This window comes from Bos mutus, chromosome 8 (genome assembly GCF_027580195.1).
Source record: "Bos mutus isolate GX-2022 chromosome 8, NWIPB_WYAK_1.1, whole genome shotgun sequence".
Classification (NCBI taxonomy): Eukaryota; Metazoa; Chordata; class Mammalia; order Artiodactyla; family Bovidae; genus Bos; species Bos mutus.
In genome coordinates this window covers 24056168-24074487 of record NC_091624.1, presented here as the reverse complement: position 1 = coordinate 24074487, position 18320 = coordinate 24056168, and the positions used below count along the sequence as shown (strand labels likewise).

Genomic DNA, 18320 nt, shown 5'->3' with positions numbered 1-18320 from the left:
GGATGGGCTGTTTAAACCAGCAAAAGCATATTTCCCAGTGAGTCTCTAGGGATGGTGGGGTCTGGCTCCCTGTTGCCTCCAGGCTGCCTGCCAGTTTAGAGATCCAGCCCTCAGTTCTTGGGCTGGACTGGGAGGTTGTGTGTCAGAACCCCTACCTCCAGCCTCTCCTTAGCCTGAGGAGGGCAAGATGGGCCCCGTTACCATCCCTAGGCCCTGGAGTCTGTGTGGGGTATGGCACAGGCAGCCTCCCACATTCTGACGGGGGGTGCCGGGGCCCTTGATGTGCACGGGGCTAATCACAGCGTCCGTCCCTGCAGAGCCCAGCTTCGTGTTTGCTGACGTGGTGCGAGAGATCCCGGAGGGCGAGGACCTCGGGGACGACAGGGTGTACTTCTTCTTCACGGAGGTGTCTGTGGAGTACGAGTTTGTCTTCAAGCTGATGATCCCCCGGATAGCGAGGGTCTGCAAGGTGAGCCCACCCCCGCTTTTCTGTTTGGTCCCTGTACTTGGGGAGAGCACGTCACCTGGGCTCCACACTTCCTCTGAGGTGCCTGTCTCCTTCCTCATATTCATCCACACTACAGATAGCGGTGTGGATGGGCTGTTGGGCTCGGCCTTCATCCTTCCTACAGGTCGCCTTGGGGACCACAGGAGCACCAGCCCGTGTGTGACAGTGACTGGCTTTCTGTCCTCAGGGCTCTGTTCTTAACACATTCCTTAAATCTCTCCCAGTTTATAGGAAGTTAGTTTTCCTGTACTGTATTAACCAAAATCTATCCCTGGTGGCTCAGACGGTAAAGAATCCGCCTGGAATGCGGGAGACCCTGGTTCGGGAAGATCCCCTGGAGAAGGGAATGGCAGCCACACCAGGATTCTTGCCTGGAGAATTCCATGGACAGAGGTGTCTGAAAGGCTACAGTCCCTTGGATCACAAAGAGTTGGATGTGACTAAGCAACTAACACTTCCACTTTCACATTGTAATTAGGGGTTTTTCCATTCCAACATAAAGGTTGGGGAGTGCGTTTTCACTGTGTCCAGAGTGAGTGTGGACACGTTCAGTTTCATGATCTTCTGTGTTTAGTACTCAGAGTTTCAGTACTTCTGTCCAGACCCAGTCATGTTAGGAGTGTTCCATGATTGTTGCTTAGTGCTCCGTTCACTAAAAAGTGCTTTGGGGAACCTGATAGGTCCAGAGGATCTCAGCAGATAGCTTGAGAGCTGGAAGGAAGTAAAAATCTGATCTCCTTGAGGAATGCCTTTTAGGGGAGACCTTGTCTAAGCACACTGGCCAGAGACAGACTGGGGAGCCTGTGTGTCCACCAGCCCCTGGCTCTGCCGGTCGCTCACAGATGGGTCTTGAGTCTGGAGGTGCATGTGAGCCAAAGGGCTAAAGCGGTGACCGCGCAGGAGGACAGCGGGGCGTCTGCTTCGTGACGCCGAGGGCGGGCGGAATCCAACAGTTGTTCTTTCTGCAGTTGGGTGACTGCTCGTTGAGGTGTTGTTGTGGGTTGGGTTTTGTGCTTTAATCCATGACCTGAGCTGGCACGGAAGGGGTTGCTCGGGTCACTGGTGGTCTGCAGCCGGCTTTCCTTTTTGGCCTCAGCTTCCTTTCACTGAGGCAGAGCTGCTCGGGGCTGGAGTACATCCCTCGTCACCGGCTCATGTTTGGGGGGAGCCTCCCCTCCTCTCACTGCACACGTATTTGGGGTTTCAGGGGGACCAGGGGGGCCTGAGGACCTTACAGAAGAAGTGGACCTCCTTCCTGAAGGCCAGGCTCATCTGCTCCCGGCCGGACAGCAACCTCGTCTTTAACGTGCTGCGGGATGTCTTCGTCCTCAGGTCTCCGGACCTGAAGGAACCCGTGTTCTACGGGGTCTTCACCCCGCAGCTGTGAGTGCTCCAGGCGGGCAGGGGTGGGGTGTTTTCACTGCACTTTCCTTCCCCCGACCCCTGCCCTGCCCCCCGCCTCAGGGCAGTCACGTCACCCCCTCCTCCCCAGGAACAACGTGGGGCTGTCGGCCGTGTGCGCCTACAACCTGTCCACGGCCGAGGCGGTCTTCTCCCGTGGGAAGTACATGCAGAGCGCCACGGTGGAGCAGTCCCACACCAAGTGGGTGCGCTACAACGGGGCTGTGCCCACGCCGCGGCCTGGGGCGGTGAGTGGGCGCGGGCTTCCCCCTGGGAGCGGGGAGGGCCGGGGGCACGCTCTCTGCTTCCTGGGTCCTTCTCATCAGTGTGCTGTGTCACAGCCGTTGCTGTAAACTGCCCGAACGAGAAGGTGTTCTGGCTGGCACCGGATGTTTTGTGGGATTAACATTGCACAATAGAATTAGATCTGTTTCGTTTTCTGTGTCTTGCAGAGAAACATGATTTCTTGGCAGAGAGATGAGTGCTACTCTCCATTCGTTAATATGAGTCACATTTTTTATTTCCCTAAAAGTAGTAAATTTCATGTAGAAATCGGTGTGGGTATCTAGGCTGATGTGAGGCATCCATTTATGATGGGCCTGGTGAGCCGGGCCGTGTACGTGGTCCACAGGTGGGACTGTGACCTGGGAGAGTGGCCTGGGGCTTGGGACTCCCTCCCAGGACCGTCCCCCTCTGTGGGTGCACCGTCGCTGGCGGGTCAGTTCTTTTCCTGCATGTCATTAAGCAAAAGGCATTCACCTGTGGTCGTGAATTTTGGTGTACACAAAGTAGGAGCTAGGACAGAAAAAAGGACCTTCATGCTCTCGACCTTTATGCTGTTTATATTTATAACTGGACTGTTTTTAGCCATTTTTCCAGGCTTCTCTTCTGGGAGAGCTATCAAAAGAGAAATGTGTGGTTTTCAGTTTCAGACATCTGACACGATTTTTTTCATTTATGAGTTGATGAAAATAACTTCATTGACTATGTATCACGAGAGACCATTGTGTCCTGTGGAGAAAAAGACAGTTGCATTGCCTACCTGCTGTATAACTGTGTCTTTAGATACCTGGGGAAAGGTCAGCTCAGTGTTTCCATCTTGGCAAGAAATCCACAGTGTACTCCCAAGCTCTGCACCTCGGGGAAGCCCCGACTCTTGTGTGAGCGCATGCTGCGTGCCCGAGTGCCCACGGTCATGGCTGATCTATTTCCTGTAGTGTATCAACCGGGAGGCACGGGCGGCCAACTTTTCTAGCTCGCTCAACCTGCCGGACAAGACCCTGCAGTTCGTCAAAGACCACCCTCTGATGGACGACTCCGTGACCCCGATAGACAGTAGGCCCCGGCTGATCAAAGGCGATGTGAACTACACGCAGATTGTGGTGGACAGGGCCCGGGCCCTGGATGGAACCATCCACGACGTCATGTTTGTCAGCACAGGTGGGTCCCTGGGTAAGAACACGGGTACGTCCAGTGGTGGCTCAGTGGTAAAGAATCCACCTGCCAACGCAAGAGACACAGGTTCAATGCCTGGGTTGGGAAGATCCCTTGGAGAAGGCAAGGGCAACCCACTCCAGTGTTCTTGTCAGGAGAATCCCACGGACAGAGGAGCCTGGTGGGCTACAGTTTATAGGACTGCAAAAAGTCAGACACGACTTGAGCAACCAAACAATGAAGACCAGCTAATCTCTGCCACACGGAGCCGGCATCTCGCCCGGGTGCCCGAGTAGTGGGAGGATTTGTTAGTGTGTGGGAAGATTTCTGAGAAGTCCCCACACCTGGGTGGCTTCAGATCTCTGTGACCATCAGAACACCTGGAGCGCCAGTTAAAAATGCAGGTCCTGACCCAGATCTAGAAATTCAGGTCTGATGGGTCTGGGCTGGTGTAGAGGGAGGCCAGGTGGTGCCATGGAGGCGAGGTGAGAGCTGCAGACAGGCACGTCCTGCCTCCCTGAGTGACAACTGGGCTCGAGACCTGTCCTGACCTGCCGTGGGAGACACACCTCTCCTGGTGGCCCGTAGATGCCAACACAAGTTTCCTGGAATGGAAATGGTGACCAGGCAAAGGAGCAGCAGCAGCGGGCAAGCTCTGTGGTCAGCCCTGGGTGCTGCCCAGCCGCTGGCTGCCCCTGCCTGGGGCTCCTGGTGGGCTGGCACCCCCAGAGGCCTGTGGTGCCCAAGAACCATGTCACATTTATTTGGATGACACAGTGTCGACCATTCTGATGGGGAGTATTGGACTTAACAAAGAGCTGTTTATTTTTTCTGAAAAAGATGGGGATGACCCATGCCAGCTGGGTGTCCAGTTGTTTATTTTGCATATGACTCTTCCCTTCGTGAGTCTAACGCAAAAACATCATCTGTTTCTAAGCCTCCTGTTGGGGGAAGGTGCAGGAGGCAGAAGGGTGACTGTTTGCTGCTGTGGCCAACAGCGCCAGCACCGTCCCCTTCTCCTGGGGACTGACATGCAGCTTTCACCTTGCAGACCGGGGCGCCCTGCACAAAGCCATCAGCCTTGAGAATGACATCCACATCATTGAGGAGACTCAGCTCTTCCAGGACTTCGAGCCCATCCAGAGCCTACTGCTGTCTTCCAAGAAGGTAAGTCCCCGGGGGCTGGCAGGGCAGCCCCACATTTCAGTGACCTCAGGGCGGGCTGGGCCAGGCAGGCCCGGTCGTCCATCTGGCCCAGATGAACCTACCTTCAGGCTGTTACAGAAAGTTCTTCCGTGAGCTGTGGGGTACAGGAAAGACAAAGTGAAAGTGTTAGTCGCTCAGTTGTGTACAACTCTTTGTGACCCCATGGACTATAGCCCACCAGGCTCCTCTGTCCTTCAGGATTCTCCAGGCAAGAATACTGGAGTGGGTTGCCATTCCCTTCTCCAGGGGATCTTCCCGACCCAGGGATCGAACCTGCATCCCCTGCATTGCCAGGCGGATTCTTAACCACTGGACCACAAGGAAGTCCCCGAGATTTTCATATATCACAAAATGTTAGTCTTTTGATTCTTCTTCAACTATTTCGGTATGTGAAAATTGTTCTTAGTGGGTGGGCTGCCCGGAAGCAGCACGCGGGCTGGATCTGCCCTGCAGTCCACAGGCAGTCCTCAGCTGTGCATACCAGGCGGCCTTTGGGAAACGTGCCTCCCGGTTTACAGCTGGGGTAGAGAGTACGGAGCAGAGCGCGGGCCTGGCTTCATGTGGCCTCGTCCACATCCAGCTCCAGGTGCATGGCTGTGAGCCTGGGCAGGCCAGTCCTGTCTCTGTTTCCTCCTCTGTGCAGTGAAGTTTGGCAGCCTCTGGGAGGGTCCCAGCCCTGCCCTGTGACGTCCCCCATGCTGTGGCCCCTGGGCTGATAGACTCTAGTCAGCACCAGAAATTGGCCACCTGGCCACATGTCACATTCCCCTCTGCCGCAGGGCCCCCCATCACTCAGCCTCTCCCACCTGTACCCCATTTGTAAAGCCTGGCTTAGGGGCACCAGGCTGGCCTGTCCCACTTCATATGGTGTCACCCTGTTGTTGAGATTTTCCTTCTGGACCCACAGCACTCCTGAGCTTTCCTCCCTTCATGCTGGAAAGAGGTTGTTCCTCTGGCCTCCCAGAACATCCTCGCTGCCCTGGGTCCTGGTGGGAGCTACATGTGGCTTGTAGGGCCCAGGCTCAGCCCTTCCTCAGCCCCGGGGCTGTGGGCAGCAGGATTGGGCCCCTGACAGGCAGGTGAGAAAGAAAAGAAGGTGACGTCTTGGTCAGGCTTGCATTTGCAAATGCTGCACGTGGGCTTTCATCCTCTCCCCTTCATCATGAGCTTGAGGAGTTGCATCTGGTTTTCAGTCTCCTGTTGCAGGGTCCCCTCCCCTCTCGGCCCCTGCAGTGTGTGTCTTCTCCCTCCAATTCTGAAAGGGAAGGAAGACAGAATAGCCTGGTGGAGTTAGGCTCGCAGACTTAGATCTGTGCCTCTCGAGCAGTGCTTTTGGCCACCCTTCGCCACGCTCTCCTGTACAATTTGTTGAAATAAGGAAACCCAGGCGCCCTTCTTGCCACCACCATGTTGCTTGGGTGCTTCAGCCAAGCACGCTTAAGGCCTCCAAATGGTCAAATACTCATCAGAACTAAGGCCGGGCCCCCAGAGTGGACATGTGGTGAGAGCAGGGCTCAGCTCTGCTCCACAAGACATCATTCCTGGACCCAGCTGGCCCTGCCATCCTGACCCAAGTCTTTGTGGTCACTGATCCCACGGGAAGGATGGGGGCAGGATCGCCTACTGGAAGGTCTCACAGATCAGTCCTTTGCTCACTCCCTGCAGTCAGGAATGGTCAAGTGGCCCAGGAGGGAGGCTGGCACCCCGGGAGGGAGCCTGGAGCCCCAGGGAGGGAATCACCTTTCCCCACAGGAGCCCCCACTGCGCTGGGGCCCGGCTCATTTGCCTAGAACAGATGAAAACACATTGTGCAGTCATGGGGTCCCACACCTCCTGGGCTGGTGGGCTCAGGGTGGCTTTGGAATGCTGGCTGTGCTGCCATGGCAGCAGGAAGCGGCTGTTTGGGGTGAAAAGACACCAGTTCCTCCCTCCCCACTCCCCACCAGCAGGCTCTCCTGGGTCACTCATGCCTGGTCCTCATTGCAGAAAGCTAATGAGCAGGCACCACAGGGCTGGGGGAGCACAGGGTGGCCCGGCACACAGCCTCCACCAGGTCGGGGAGTCCCTTGTCTCTACCTCCTGTCCTCTCACAACAAGTGCATCGTGGTAAATGCACTTCATAAATTGTACCATTTTAATTATTTTTGCGTGTACACCTTAGAAGCATTAAATACATTCACATTGTGAAACCCTCCTCCCCATCTATCCCCAGAACTTCATATCTTACAACACTAAAACCCCATACCATTAACCACTAAGTCTCCCTTCCTCCCATTCCCCAGCCCCTAGCACCCACCCCTCTGCATTCCACCTCTGTGTCTTTGACTACTCTAAGAAGAACCTCGTGTCAGTGGAATCCGACAACATTCGTCCTTTTGAGGTGGGCCTGTTTCCCTGAGCATCAGGTCCTAAAGGTTCATCCATGTTGTAGCAGCTGACAGGATCTCCTTCCTGTTTGGGGCTGAGTAGCATTCCATCCTGTGCATACCCATCTGCTTTATTCACCCCCTGGTAGACACTGGGGTTGTCTCTCCCCTGCTGCATGAACAGGCCAGCTCTCGTCTCTGGTGTGTACATGGCAGGCGTGCCCTGGGTCCAGGGGCCAGGCTAAGTGTGGTTTTTCTGGGAACATTCTGTAATGGTGAGATACCACCTGTGCAGCAAAGGCGGGAGTCCCTCCAGCTCTGGCCACATCCACCCACAACTACCCACGCGTGGACCCAGAGATGAGAGCCCAGTGCTGCAGCTGAGGGCACAGTCCCCCAGAGGGTGGGGGCCTGAGCATGTGCATACTCAGCACATCTCACAGGAGCCAGGTGGTCCCCGGCCGGCTTGTTTTCTCTCACGCAAGAGTTGAGGTGGAGTAGTCCTGCAGCCCTTCCCCAGCGCTCCTATCGAACCTGAGCAGGTCTGCTGGCAGCAGCACCCTAACTCACCTCCACACTCCCAATCCTCACGTTCCCATGACCTGCTTTCTGACTCTAGGGCCACACGTGGCCTTGGTACCTTTCCTCAGTACCCCCGGTCTGGATGGCTCCCCATCTGCCCTCATCTTGGTGACCTTGACACTTTTGGAGAGCACTGGTCAGCATTTTGTAGAATGCCCCTCCATTTTGGGCATACCTGGTGTTTCTTGTGTTTAGATTGATGTTGAGCATTTTGGGGAGATGACCTTTGTCTCAGGAAGGTGCAGTCAGTGTGACCTCTTGATTTTTGTGTTTTGTTTTTTGGCTGCGTCCAGTTTTACTTTTAGCATGTGGGATCTTCATTGCAGCATGCAGGATACAGTTCCCTGACCAAGGCCCAAACCCAGGAGCATTGGGAGTATGTAGTCTTAGCCACTGGACCACTGTGTTATCTCCACACTCTGTGGTCAGTGGGAGCAGCCCACCCCAGGGGGCCAGGAGCCAAGCCCCAGCTCCTGGAGGGAGGGGTTGAAGAGTTTGGGGGCCACATTCAGCCCCCGCAGTGGCTGACGCTTAGTTGTGGGCAACTGTGGGCTTCCCTGGTGGCTCAGATGGTAAAGAATCCACCCTCAATGCAGGAGGCCTGGGTTTGATCCCTAGGTTGGGAAGATCCCCTGGAGAAGGGAATGGCAGTATCCTTGCCTGGAGGATTCCATGAACAGAGGAGCCTGGTGGGCTACAGTCCATGGGGTCACAAAGAATCAGACATGACTGAGCAAGTAATGCTCTGAGGCTAAATAGACACCCAGTTCCCTCTTGCCCACTGACTTTGGTGTCCACCTGTGGGCCTTGCCTGCTGCGGTCACTGCTATGAGGTCTCAGGACACTTTACTGTTCCACATTCATTGGGATGGGTCAGGTGCAGTCATGGGGGCTCAGCCCTGCCCTGTTGGGGGGCAAGGGCTGGAGGCTGAGTGGACTGTAGGGCGGGGGGATGGAGCCAGCCTGGGACAGGCTGCCCCCTCCCCAACCCAGACCACCTGCCCCACTTTGCAGGAGTGTCCACACCCTCGCCAGGGCTCTTCTATAGGATCCCGCTGAAGTTGCCCGCTGGGCCAGTCATCCCAGCAAACTTTTCCTCTCCTCCGAGTCACAGATCCCAACTGTGATCTGAGATGTCGTCCTGATTCCTTCTTACGAATACAAGGTGCTCCTGGCCTCAGTGCCCAGGTCTCTGCCTATGTGGACAGGCCAGCACTGGGCCTGGCTCTCTGTCACTTGTCTTCACAGTGTGACGCCATCACAGGGGCACTGCCCTCTCTCTCAACTGTGCTCACACACGGTGGGTCTGTGACCCCTGGGCCTTCGAGACATCACAGGCCAGGGGATCTGGGGTCACCCAGGGACTTTGCACTCCAGCCAGACAGGTTACTTGAAAACGCGTTTCCGAGGACAGAGGCTGTGTCTCATCTGAGTCTCAAATACGAAGCGTCATGTAAACTTGGCAATCTTTTGACATTAAACAAAGGCCTTTCTAGAATGTCAAGGTGAGAGTGACTCACCAGGAAGGAGAGAGTAAATGCTGAGCTTCTGAATCGCCAGCCCTGAGTCTCCTGGTGGGCTTCAGGTGGACGCCGAAGGGCAGCCTTTGTTGTAGTTTAGCTCAATGAGAAAAATCAGCCTGCCCAATGGCACCCAGTTTTCCTTCTGTGTTGTGGGCTCTGGGGCCATCAGCCTGAGAGGGATGGGTCCCAGGCCCAGTGCTGCGGAGCACAGAGGATCCTGCCCTGCTCTCTGCTCCTCTCCCTGGTGGCTCAGATGGTAAAGAATCTGCCTGCAGTGCAGGAGACCCAGGTTCAATCCCTGGGTCGGGAAGACCTCCTGGAGAAGGGAATGGCTACCCACTCCAGTATTCTTGCCTGGAGAATCCCATTGACAGAGAAACCTGGAGAGCTACAGTTCACGGGTCACAAAAGAGTCAGACACGACAGAGCGACTGACACTCACGGCCACTCTGAGCGTGGCTCTCCATTTCCCTAGCTGTGTTCATTTCTCGTAAATGTCGACGCGAGAGCAGTGACTGCCTCCTCACTTGTCTTACTCTGTTTATTAAAACTCTGTTTGCTCTCCTCTGACGTTCACTGTGGCCTCGCTGGATTCACACACTGACATGTGTCGTCTCTGTGCTGGGGTTCACGTGTTGGGAACACGAGATGAGTTTTGGAGGCTGTGGCCTCTTGCCTAGTGAGGCTGGGAGGGCGACCAGAAGTGTCAGGCTAGTGCATCTTCCTGTGCATGGAGCTGGCAGAGAAGGTGCAGAGAAGCACTTCTGGCAAGTAGGGTGAGGGTGGGTGCTCGGAAGGAGGAGGAGGAGTTTGGACCAAGGCCCAGTGTACTCTGAGTTAGTCTGTGGACTCCCCCCAGCCCGCAAAACCACACACGGCCCATGATGTCACAATGCTGCTATGCAGATCTGTCCAGGATCTAACCTGGCCTCGTACCACTGCCTCTTCGAGAAGCTCGGGGAGATGCCTTGTCACCATTCCCTGTGAGCTAGAGAAGCACCCGGCCCTTGAAGGCTGCCCCCACCCCATGCCCCCTGCGCTTGTCTGCTTCACCCCACAGGGCAGGAAGTTTGTCTATGCCGGTTCCAACTCGGGCGTGGTGCAGGCCCCTGTGGCCTTCTGCGGGAAGCATGGCACCTGCGAGGACTGCGTGCTTGCCCGGGACCCCTACTGCGCCTGGAGCCCGGCCGTGGCCGCCTGTGTCGCCCTGCACCAGACTGACAGCCCCAGCAGGTACCGTGTGTGGCAAGCTGGTGCCCAGCCCAGCCCCACGGCCTGACGCGTGTGCACCCTGTAACTGTGCCCGTTGTCTTTCAGGGGACTGATTCAGGAAATGAATGGGGACGCATCCACTTGCCCTGGTAAGTTGCCCGTCCCCGCCACCTCCCCTTTAGGGGCAGCCGGGTCTCCTAACCATTTCATGACGCTTTGCTGTTGTAGCATTTCGCACGTTTTGTTTTTCTTTCCTTACTCGGAACAGAGGTCGAGTATCTCATGGCAGATCCCTGTGATGTTTCTTTGTCCCTTGTATTGCAAAACAGGATGCCGAAGCCATGCAGAGTGTGTTTACTGGAAGGCACTCTCATCCCAAACCGTGACGTCCACTCTTGATATGCCTCTCTCTTCCGCTTAGCTTGGGGCCACACCTCTTGTGGGGCTTCCCAGGTGGCTCAGTGGATAAAGAATCCACCTGCAATGCAGGAGATGCAGGAGACATGGGTTTGATCCCCGAGTCGGGAAGATCCCCTGGAGGAGGGCATGGCAACCTACTCCAGTATTCTTGCCTGGGGAATCCCATGGACAGAGGAGCCTCGAAGAGGAGCCTGGGGGTCACAAAGAGTCGGGCGCAACTGAGCAACTGAGCATACATGCATACATACTTCTTGTGAGCCGGAGGGAGGTGCTCAGGAGAGATTAGTTCCCGTTCCCCTTAGGTCATCCCACCCCTGCCAGGAGGTCAGGCATGTTCCAGCTGAAGGCAGGTGTGCCCTGGGCTCCCATCCCTAACCTGACAGATGTCATCAGTTAAGACAGGTTTAGGAGGAGGGGGCAAGGCCCACCGAGCTGCTAGCAGAAGCTTGATACCTTTGACTTGGCGTTGCCACCAGAAGGCACAGCTGGCTGCTGTGCAGCCTGCCTGGCCTGGGAGTTCTCCCCGTCCCCCGGGGCTGCCACTGGGAGCTCATCTTTGCTTTTTGGTCACGCATGTCTTTATCTCCTTAGCTGTTCTGGAAGATTCCATGTTGCTCCACTGGGTGAAATTCTTGTGTCCTCTTGTACGTGTTGACCTATTTTTGAGAGAAGTATTGAGCAGGGTTGTTGATGCTGTGCACATTTATTTTAATGTTCCAGATAAAATTAAAGAAAGTTACCTGCAGCATTTTTTCAAGCATGGCGGCACAGCAGAACTCAAATGTTCCCAAAAGTCCAACCTGGCCCGGGTGGTATGGAAGTTCCAGAACGGCGTGCTCAAGGCCGAAAGCCCCAAGTACAGCTTGGTAGGCAGAAAGAACCTGCTCATCTTCAACCTGTCGGAAGGAGACAGCGGGGTGTATCAGTGCCTGTCGGAGGAGAAGGTCAAGAACAAGACGATCTTGCAGGTGGTGGCCAAGCATGTTCTGGAGGTCAAGACGGTCCAGCGAACCACAGTGGCCTCTACCTCTCCAGCCACACGGACAGAAGGCAGTCGGATCACCCCCAGAGTGTCAGTGGGGCCCACCCCAGTCTCCTTTCCTCAGACCCCAGCCGTGCAGGTCACCACGCTGGGTGCTGTTCCCCCACCATCCAGCCCCGTGGCAGCCACTAGTACGTCCTGCGAACCAAAGATCGTCATCAACACGGTCCCGCAAGTCCACTCGGAGAAGACATTGTATCTAAAGTCCAGTGACAACCGCCTCCTCATGTTTCTCTTCCTCTTCTTCTTCGCCCTCTTCCTCTGCCTCGTCTCCTACAACTGCTATAAGGGCTACCTGCCCGGACAGTGCTTGAAATTCCGCTCGGCCATGCTCCTCGGGAAGAAGAAGCCCACGTCGGACTTCTCAGACTTTGAGCAGAGTGTGAAGGAGACGCTGGTGGAGCAGGGCAGCTTCTCCCAGCAGAATGGGGGACAGCCCAAGCCAGCCCTGGACACCGGCTACGAGACAGAGCAGGACACGATGGCCAGCCGGCTGCCCACTGACCGGGAGGACTCGCAGAAGATCGACGAGCTCCCGGTCAGGGACCGGCCGTTCGACGTCAAGTGCGAGCTGAAGTTCGCCGACTCGGATGCAGACGGGGACTGAGGCTCCGGCCGCCTGCAGGGTCTCTGTGTTGCCAGTTCAGTGCTCCATCCAGTGCTGCGTAGGTAGCCGTCGTCAGCAAACCTCAGCCTTCTGTGTCTTTTTTCTTGGGTCGCACTTGTGACTTGGTTTCTCTTTGTCCTTTTGGAAAACAGCAAGCATCGAGTCTGGCCTCCCTGGTCGGTGGCGCGTTTGGAGTCGCGCCCGCAGGCTCACCCACGGCCGCTCTGCGGCGGAAAGATGGCCAGACTGCCACTGGTCTGAGAAGAAGGGCCATGAACGTCCCCTCCTCGTAGCAGCCACTGAAAGATAATTTAATTCCAGATTGGAAATGACGTTTTAGTTTATCAGATTGGTAACTTATCACCTGTTGTCCAGGTTGGCACGGACCTTTCCTTCCACGTCATTACTTTTTAGGATTTTGCTTTAATTATGTTGGCGTGTTGGGTCATTTTATTTTTTTAATTACTAAAGCAGATGTTTTAATATTTGGAAGATGTACATCTTCTGAATTTTGTTGTATATTAGGATAAAGGTATGGCTTACGTTGCTTAAGATTCTCAGGGATAAACTTACTTTTGCTAAATGCATTCTTTTCCGCTTTTAGAAATGTAGACAAAAATCATCTCTTGATCACACTTCTTTTTTTAATTATTCTTAAAATTTTGTTCCTTGAGGGAAGCATCATTTTCAGAGATTTTTCTTTCTGTACCTTTTTACTCTTGTCTTAACTCTTTCGAGGAGAAGGCTATGGAGGACCATTCCACGACACTGGGTAGAGTTTGGAGGGAGGGACGGGCCCCAGACTGCTATGGATGGAGCTGGGCTAGCCCAGAGCTGAGAGGACAAGCGTGTTACAATCTAATGCCCATGGCCACTGGTGAAAACCTCTTGTTCAGGCAGAATGTTCTCCAGGATGTCTTGGTCATCTGAACATCTCCTTTTCCATTTTGCTTCCATCTCATGCTCTCTGCCTGCCCAGACTCTCTGGCCTAACTGAGCTGTCTACAACTGGAAAAGAGCTGGGTGGCCAGGGGGCAGCCAGGCCAGTGACCACAGCCCCCCAGCCCCCACATGCTGCTGCCGCAGACCTGCCAAGCCTGGCGCCATCTGTCAAGGTGCAAGTGGGCCGCACGGTCCTATCATCACCGACGTCACACTCCACCTCCTGCTTTCCAGACGCCCACAAGAGGAGGCTTTCTTTCCGTGGCAAAGAGCAATAAACTCTGAGCGTGTGTGCCTGTGTGGCCGATGTCATCTTCCAGCATGATAGCATTTGACCGTTCTGGTGTAAACATTTGTGTTTTATAAGATTTACTTTGTTTTTATTTTTCTACTTTGAATTGTATACATTTGGAAAGTAACCGAATAAACAGAAGCTTATATCCTTGATGCGGGGACGTGGTTCTCTGCGGCTCCTCCGCTGCCTCCCCACGTGGCCTGGGCCCCTTTTCTCTCCTGTGCTTCATTCTCCTTCCCTGGCATGCGGTGCACTCCTGATGACTTCTCCTCAGAGCCCTCTCTCTTTTCTGTCCTCTGTCTCGCAGCCTCATCTCCTCTGCCCTTCCCTCCTCCGGGGTCCTCTTCCCTGTCCTGTCTGGGCCCCGACTCATCTTCCTCTCCCCGAAGCCCCTGGCCGGCCTCGGGCCCAGGGCCTGACCGCCGCCTGCAGGTCACCTTGCTGCCGCCCTTCCTCAGCGACCAGGCCCAGCACGTGCATGCCCTGGGGACCTTCCATCTCTTCTGCCAGGCCACAGGTGAGCAGGGCACCTGTCCAGGTGGGGGTGGGGGGGACTTCCTCCAGGAGCACTGCCTTCCTTACTGCACCCCTCCGGTAATCTCCAGCGACACTTAACCGTGACCCCGGAGCTGTTCCTGTGGACCGTAGGGTTCAACCAGTGTTTTCCATGAAGGGCCAAACTCTAGGGCTTCACAAGCCATGGTTTCTGTCACAACTACTCAGCTCTTCTTTTGTAACCTGAAAGCTGCCGATGGGTGGGCATGGCCACACACCCAAATTTATTTACAAACTCGAGCTGAAGCTTGCCAGTTACTGGTATATAAGGTTACTTCTGTGTTGGCTAACAATTTGGGTTTCATAGACGTGGCATCTGGAGATTTAAAAACTGAACTTTAGAGCCTCCAGATTGGGAACTGTTTGAACAATTTGCTTCGAGATGTTTAAAGGCAGAACAGGTGTCAAGTCTAGTGTGCTCTGAGCTACAGGCGGTGTTGGCTCGGTGCTGGACAACACCGAGATGGGGTGTCAGCCACGCCTCCGGGCCGAGTGTGTCCCCTGGGGGCTCTGGGCAGTGCTTGGTGGTCAGGTCTCCCCGCTGCCATCTTCTGACTCATTAGTAGCTACAGAGAAAACACACAGCATACTCCAGGCCTGCTCAAGAATAAACTCAGGAGGAAAAGCAAACCTCATTTTTTTTTTTTCACTGTTTGGAGAATTTAAGCAAGCTGTGGGAAGTGTTAAGCTGCTGCCCACTTCCCTGTGGGTTGGCTCACGAGCCTTCAAGTGACTGTGTCCACTGTGACCCTGCACGTGTAGCCGCTGGGGGCTCTGCGCAGGCCCTAGGCAGTGGACAGGGATGTTGTCCACGAAGGAGATGCTTGCAAACAGACCTGAGAGGGATGGGTCCGTATGGCCCCCAGGTCACCTGAGTGCTGCTCTCAGCCCTGACTCCTCAGGCAGGCGTTGGGGAACTGCTTCAGCCCTCCCTGGCCCAGGCCGCAGTGGCAGCATCCTCCACAGCCACGCTGGGGAACCTCCTTGGCAGTGGGTGCTGGTGTCTCCAGGCTCCATGCTGACAGACGCAGGCCTCAGGATCCCCGCAGATGGCCTGTGAGGGCCCACCCCTCAGTGGACCAGTTACGATCGGTCTCCGCTCAGGGACCTCCCCTTCCCGAGGGCGACCCGCTGGTGAGGGGCGGAGTGGACGAGAGTGCCTCTCCTCTGTCTGAGGCTGTGCTTGGGCCCTGTTCCCAGGCTTTTCCTGCTGCAGGTGGCTGGGTTGGGTACCCCCCATGATACATCCAGATCTAGGCGGGTGTTGCCCTTTTCTCCTAAATCTAGCCCACAAGCCCATGCTGGTTCCTGGTACAGTGCGGGTGTTCAAGTGCACGGTGTTTAAAAAGGCAGCAGCCCTGGACAGCTCCTGCCCCAAGTGGTGGCAGGCACCGGAGCTCAAGCAGCCAGTGCAGGCTGTGGCTCTGCACAGGTGTCAGCTCCTGCCTCCACCTGCGGGCACCGCCCTGTCCAGGCTGCTCCCACCTGGCCTTGGCCTGGGTGTCACTGCGGAGCTGGGCTTTCCAAACCATCCCACGGTGGCTGGAGCGCTGGCCCAGCTAAGGCCAGGTCAGCTTCTCACAGTGGGCACAGCCTTAGAGCTGAGTGACTGTGAGGGGCTTCTCGGCTCACTGTCTTCTCTGCATCTCCAGATTATGCTGGTGGAATGTGTGTGTGCTTGGGCGTCTGTATGTTGACATGTGTATGTGTACATAGGTCCATGTATGTGCTTTCTGTACTGACATATCTCTGTGTGCACACGTGTGCCTGTATGTCTGTGTGTTCTTGCATGAACATGTATGCAGACACCTGTGGATGCGTATGTGTTTCTGTTTGGTGCAGAGCACTCTGCACAACTGTGCCTTGTGGCCGTGCTTCTATTCAAAGGCCTTGAGGCTTGAGTGTAGGGAAGATGAATTCTGGGTTTGGGGGTGGTTCTCCTACCTGCTGGCTGTCTTCTGTTTGAAAGTTGGGAGTTAGGAAAATACTGATAAATGGAGAAAAGAGGTTCTGAGCTGGAGAAATCCCGAAGGCATATAGTCGTGTTCTGCTTATCTGAAAAAATCCATGCTCTTGTGGCAAAATTAGAACAGATAAGCAAAGAGATCTTCCACTGTGTGCATGTGAGCACATTTCATTTCATTTTGCCTGTAAATACAGATTAAGATACGGGACATCTCGGAGGTGTGGCAAGTTCAGATTCAGACCCATTGCAATACAGCAACTATTGTAATAAAGTGAGTTGCATGAATTTTTTCCTTTTCCAGTACATTTAAAAGTTACATTTACACTATACTATAGTCTATTAAGAATGGAGTAAGCATTATGTACCTTAATTTAAAAATGCTAATGGTCATCTGAGCCTTCAGCAAGCTGAGGCACTTACATCAAAGATCACCAGTCATAGTCACCATACAATTATTATATTAATGATAATGAAAAAGTTTATAAAGTGAAGTGAGAATTACCAAAGTGTGATACACAGACAGGAAGTGAGCAAATGCTGTTGGAAAAAATGGCACCAATCAACTTGCTCAATGCAGGGTTGCCACACACCTTTGATTTGTAAAAAACAGTCTCTGCAAAGTGCGATATAGCAAAGCACAGTCAAACGAGGCAAGCTTGTGCAGATCACAGTGATTGGTGATGTGTCTGTATGCATGTCTGTGCAAATCATGTGCTTGCACATGCACATATATACACACAGAAAGTTTTGCTGACGTTTAGTCACTCAGTTGTGTCCAACTCTGCCTCCCCGTGGACTGTAGCCCACCAGGCTTCTCTGTCCATGGGATTCTCGTGGACTCTGGAGAGCTTCCCAGGTGAATCAGCGGTAAAGAATCCGCCTGCCAATGAAGGAGACAATGGGTTTGATCCCTGGGTCAGGAAGATCCTCTGGAGGAGGGCATGGCAACCCACTCCAGTATTCTTGCCTGGAGAATCCCCATAGACAGAGGAGACTGGCAGGTTACAGCCCATAGGGTCCCAAAGAGTCCCAAAGACATGACTGAGTGACTGAGCACACACACACATGCGGACTCTGAGCCACGCAGGGGAATCCGGAGTGAGCGTCCTTGGTGTGTACTCAGAGCTTCTGGGTGCTCAGAGACCAGAACAGCACCACTATGAGGGCACCTGGCCGTCCAATAGCTTGCAGGACTCGGCGTGAGTATGGGAGGTGAGCTGGCCCCAGAGTCAGAGTTGAGCACAGGGAGGGAGATGCCTGGAGCTGCACAGGACATGGCCTGTTGACTTGGGGTGATCTTACACCCCTCTCCAGCTGGGGACTCTCAGGCCCTTCACCTCTAGGATGGGTCGGCTTCCCTCAAGAAGGGGCCATTGCTCAGAGGAGTTCTGGTTTTGTCCCACAGTGGAGTATACTGGAGAACAAATGACAACCCACTCCAGTATTCTTGCTGGGAAAGCCCCATGGACAGAGAAGCTTGGCGGGTTACAGTCCATGGGGTTGCAAAGAGTTGGACACGACTGAGCAACTAAAACATACCCACAGTCAACCGTGCCTAGCGGTTTCTTTGGACAGGGTGGGGTCAGGGTGGAGCCAACAGTCCCACAAACCTGAAGTGGGGGCTGGGACCCGAGACTGCCGGTGGCCCCAGCCCACAGTGGCTATGAGGGATGGGCCCAGCACCCCAAATTTCTGGGTAGCAGGCCCTTGGGAGACAGGGCAGGTGGGTTTGGCTTGCTGCCCCAGGTCCCCACTGACATCATGTGTTGGCCCTGCTGACCAGTTTTAACTGTTCCTTTCCCTCTCTCTTTAATCTCTTCTGCATTCAGAATGAGTTGGATAGTTTTTTTAAAAAGAATAAATGGAACGTAAGTATTTTAACATTTTTAATACTTGACACGGTTACATCCCCATTTAGAGAACATTTAATGGTGCTTCATGCTATACTCACTGTAAAGGTGCATGTGGGAGTGATTTTCATGTTGTTTGTGTCCCAATGACTGTGGGTCTAAGGAGAATTTGGCTCCTGAGAGGTCCTGGCCTGTATGGTTCAGGGGGACGAATTGTCCCCAGCTCAGGCCACCTGGGGTCTTTGTCTCAGCATCAGTCAGGAGAACCTATCCGAGGTTCCTGTGACCCACGTTTGGGGCTCCTGTCCTGGGGACTCAGTGCGTGTCACCACTGGGCAGGGCGAGGAGATGAGAACCGACCTCACTGTGTGTTCTGAGAAGTCTTTGCATTTTGATCAGTCATGGCTCATG

At 54.5% G+C, this 18320-nt stretch overlaps 1 protein-coding gene across 7 annotated transcripts in view; it reads left to right on the top strand.

Annotated features, from left to right (window-relative positions):
• Positions 1-18320, top strand: part of SEMA4D (semaphorin 4D) — a 128475-nt gene that overhangs the window by 99277 nt on the left and 10878 nt on the right. For 5 of the 7 annotated variants that reach the window (XM_070375217.1, XM_070375213.1, XM_070375215.1 and 2 more), the window contains 8 exons: positions 318-469; positions 1716-1891; positions 2001-2157; positions 3127-3349; positions 4395-4510; positions 10081-10253; positions 10338-10381; positions 11373-13688. In XM_070375217.1, the coding sequence (XP_070231318.1) occupies positions 318-469; positions 1716-1891; positions 2001-2157; positions 3127-3349; positions 4395-4510; positions 10081-10253; positions 10338-10381; positions 11373-12301 (1970 nt within the window). In that variant the 3' untranslated portion in view covers positions 12302-13688. Of the gene's footprint in view, positions 1-317; positions 470-1715; positions 1892-2000; positions 2158-3126; positions 3350-4394; positions 4511-10080; positions 10254-10337; positions 10382-11372; positions 13689-13845; positions 14056-18320 lie in introns of those variants that run through there. The other 2 variants (XR_011465063.1, XM_070375218.1) reach the window with 1 other exon arrangement.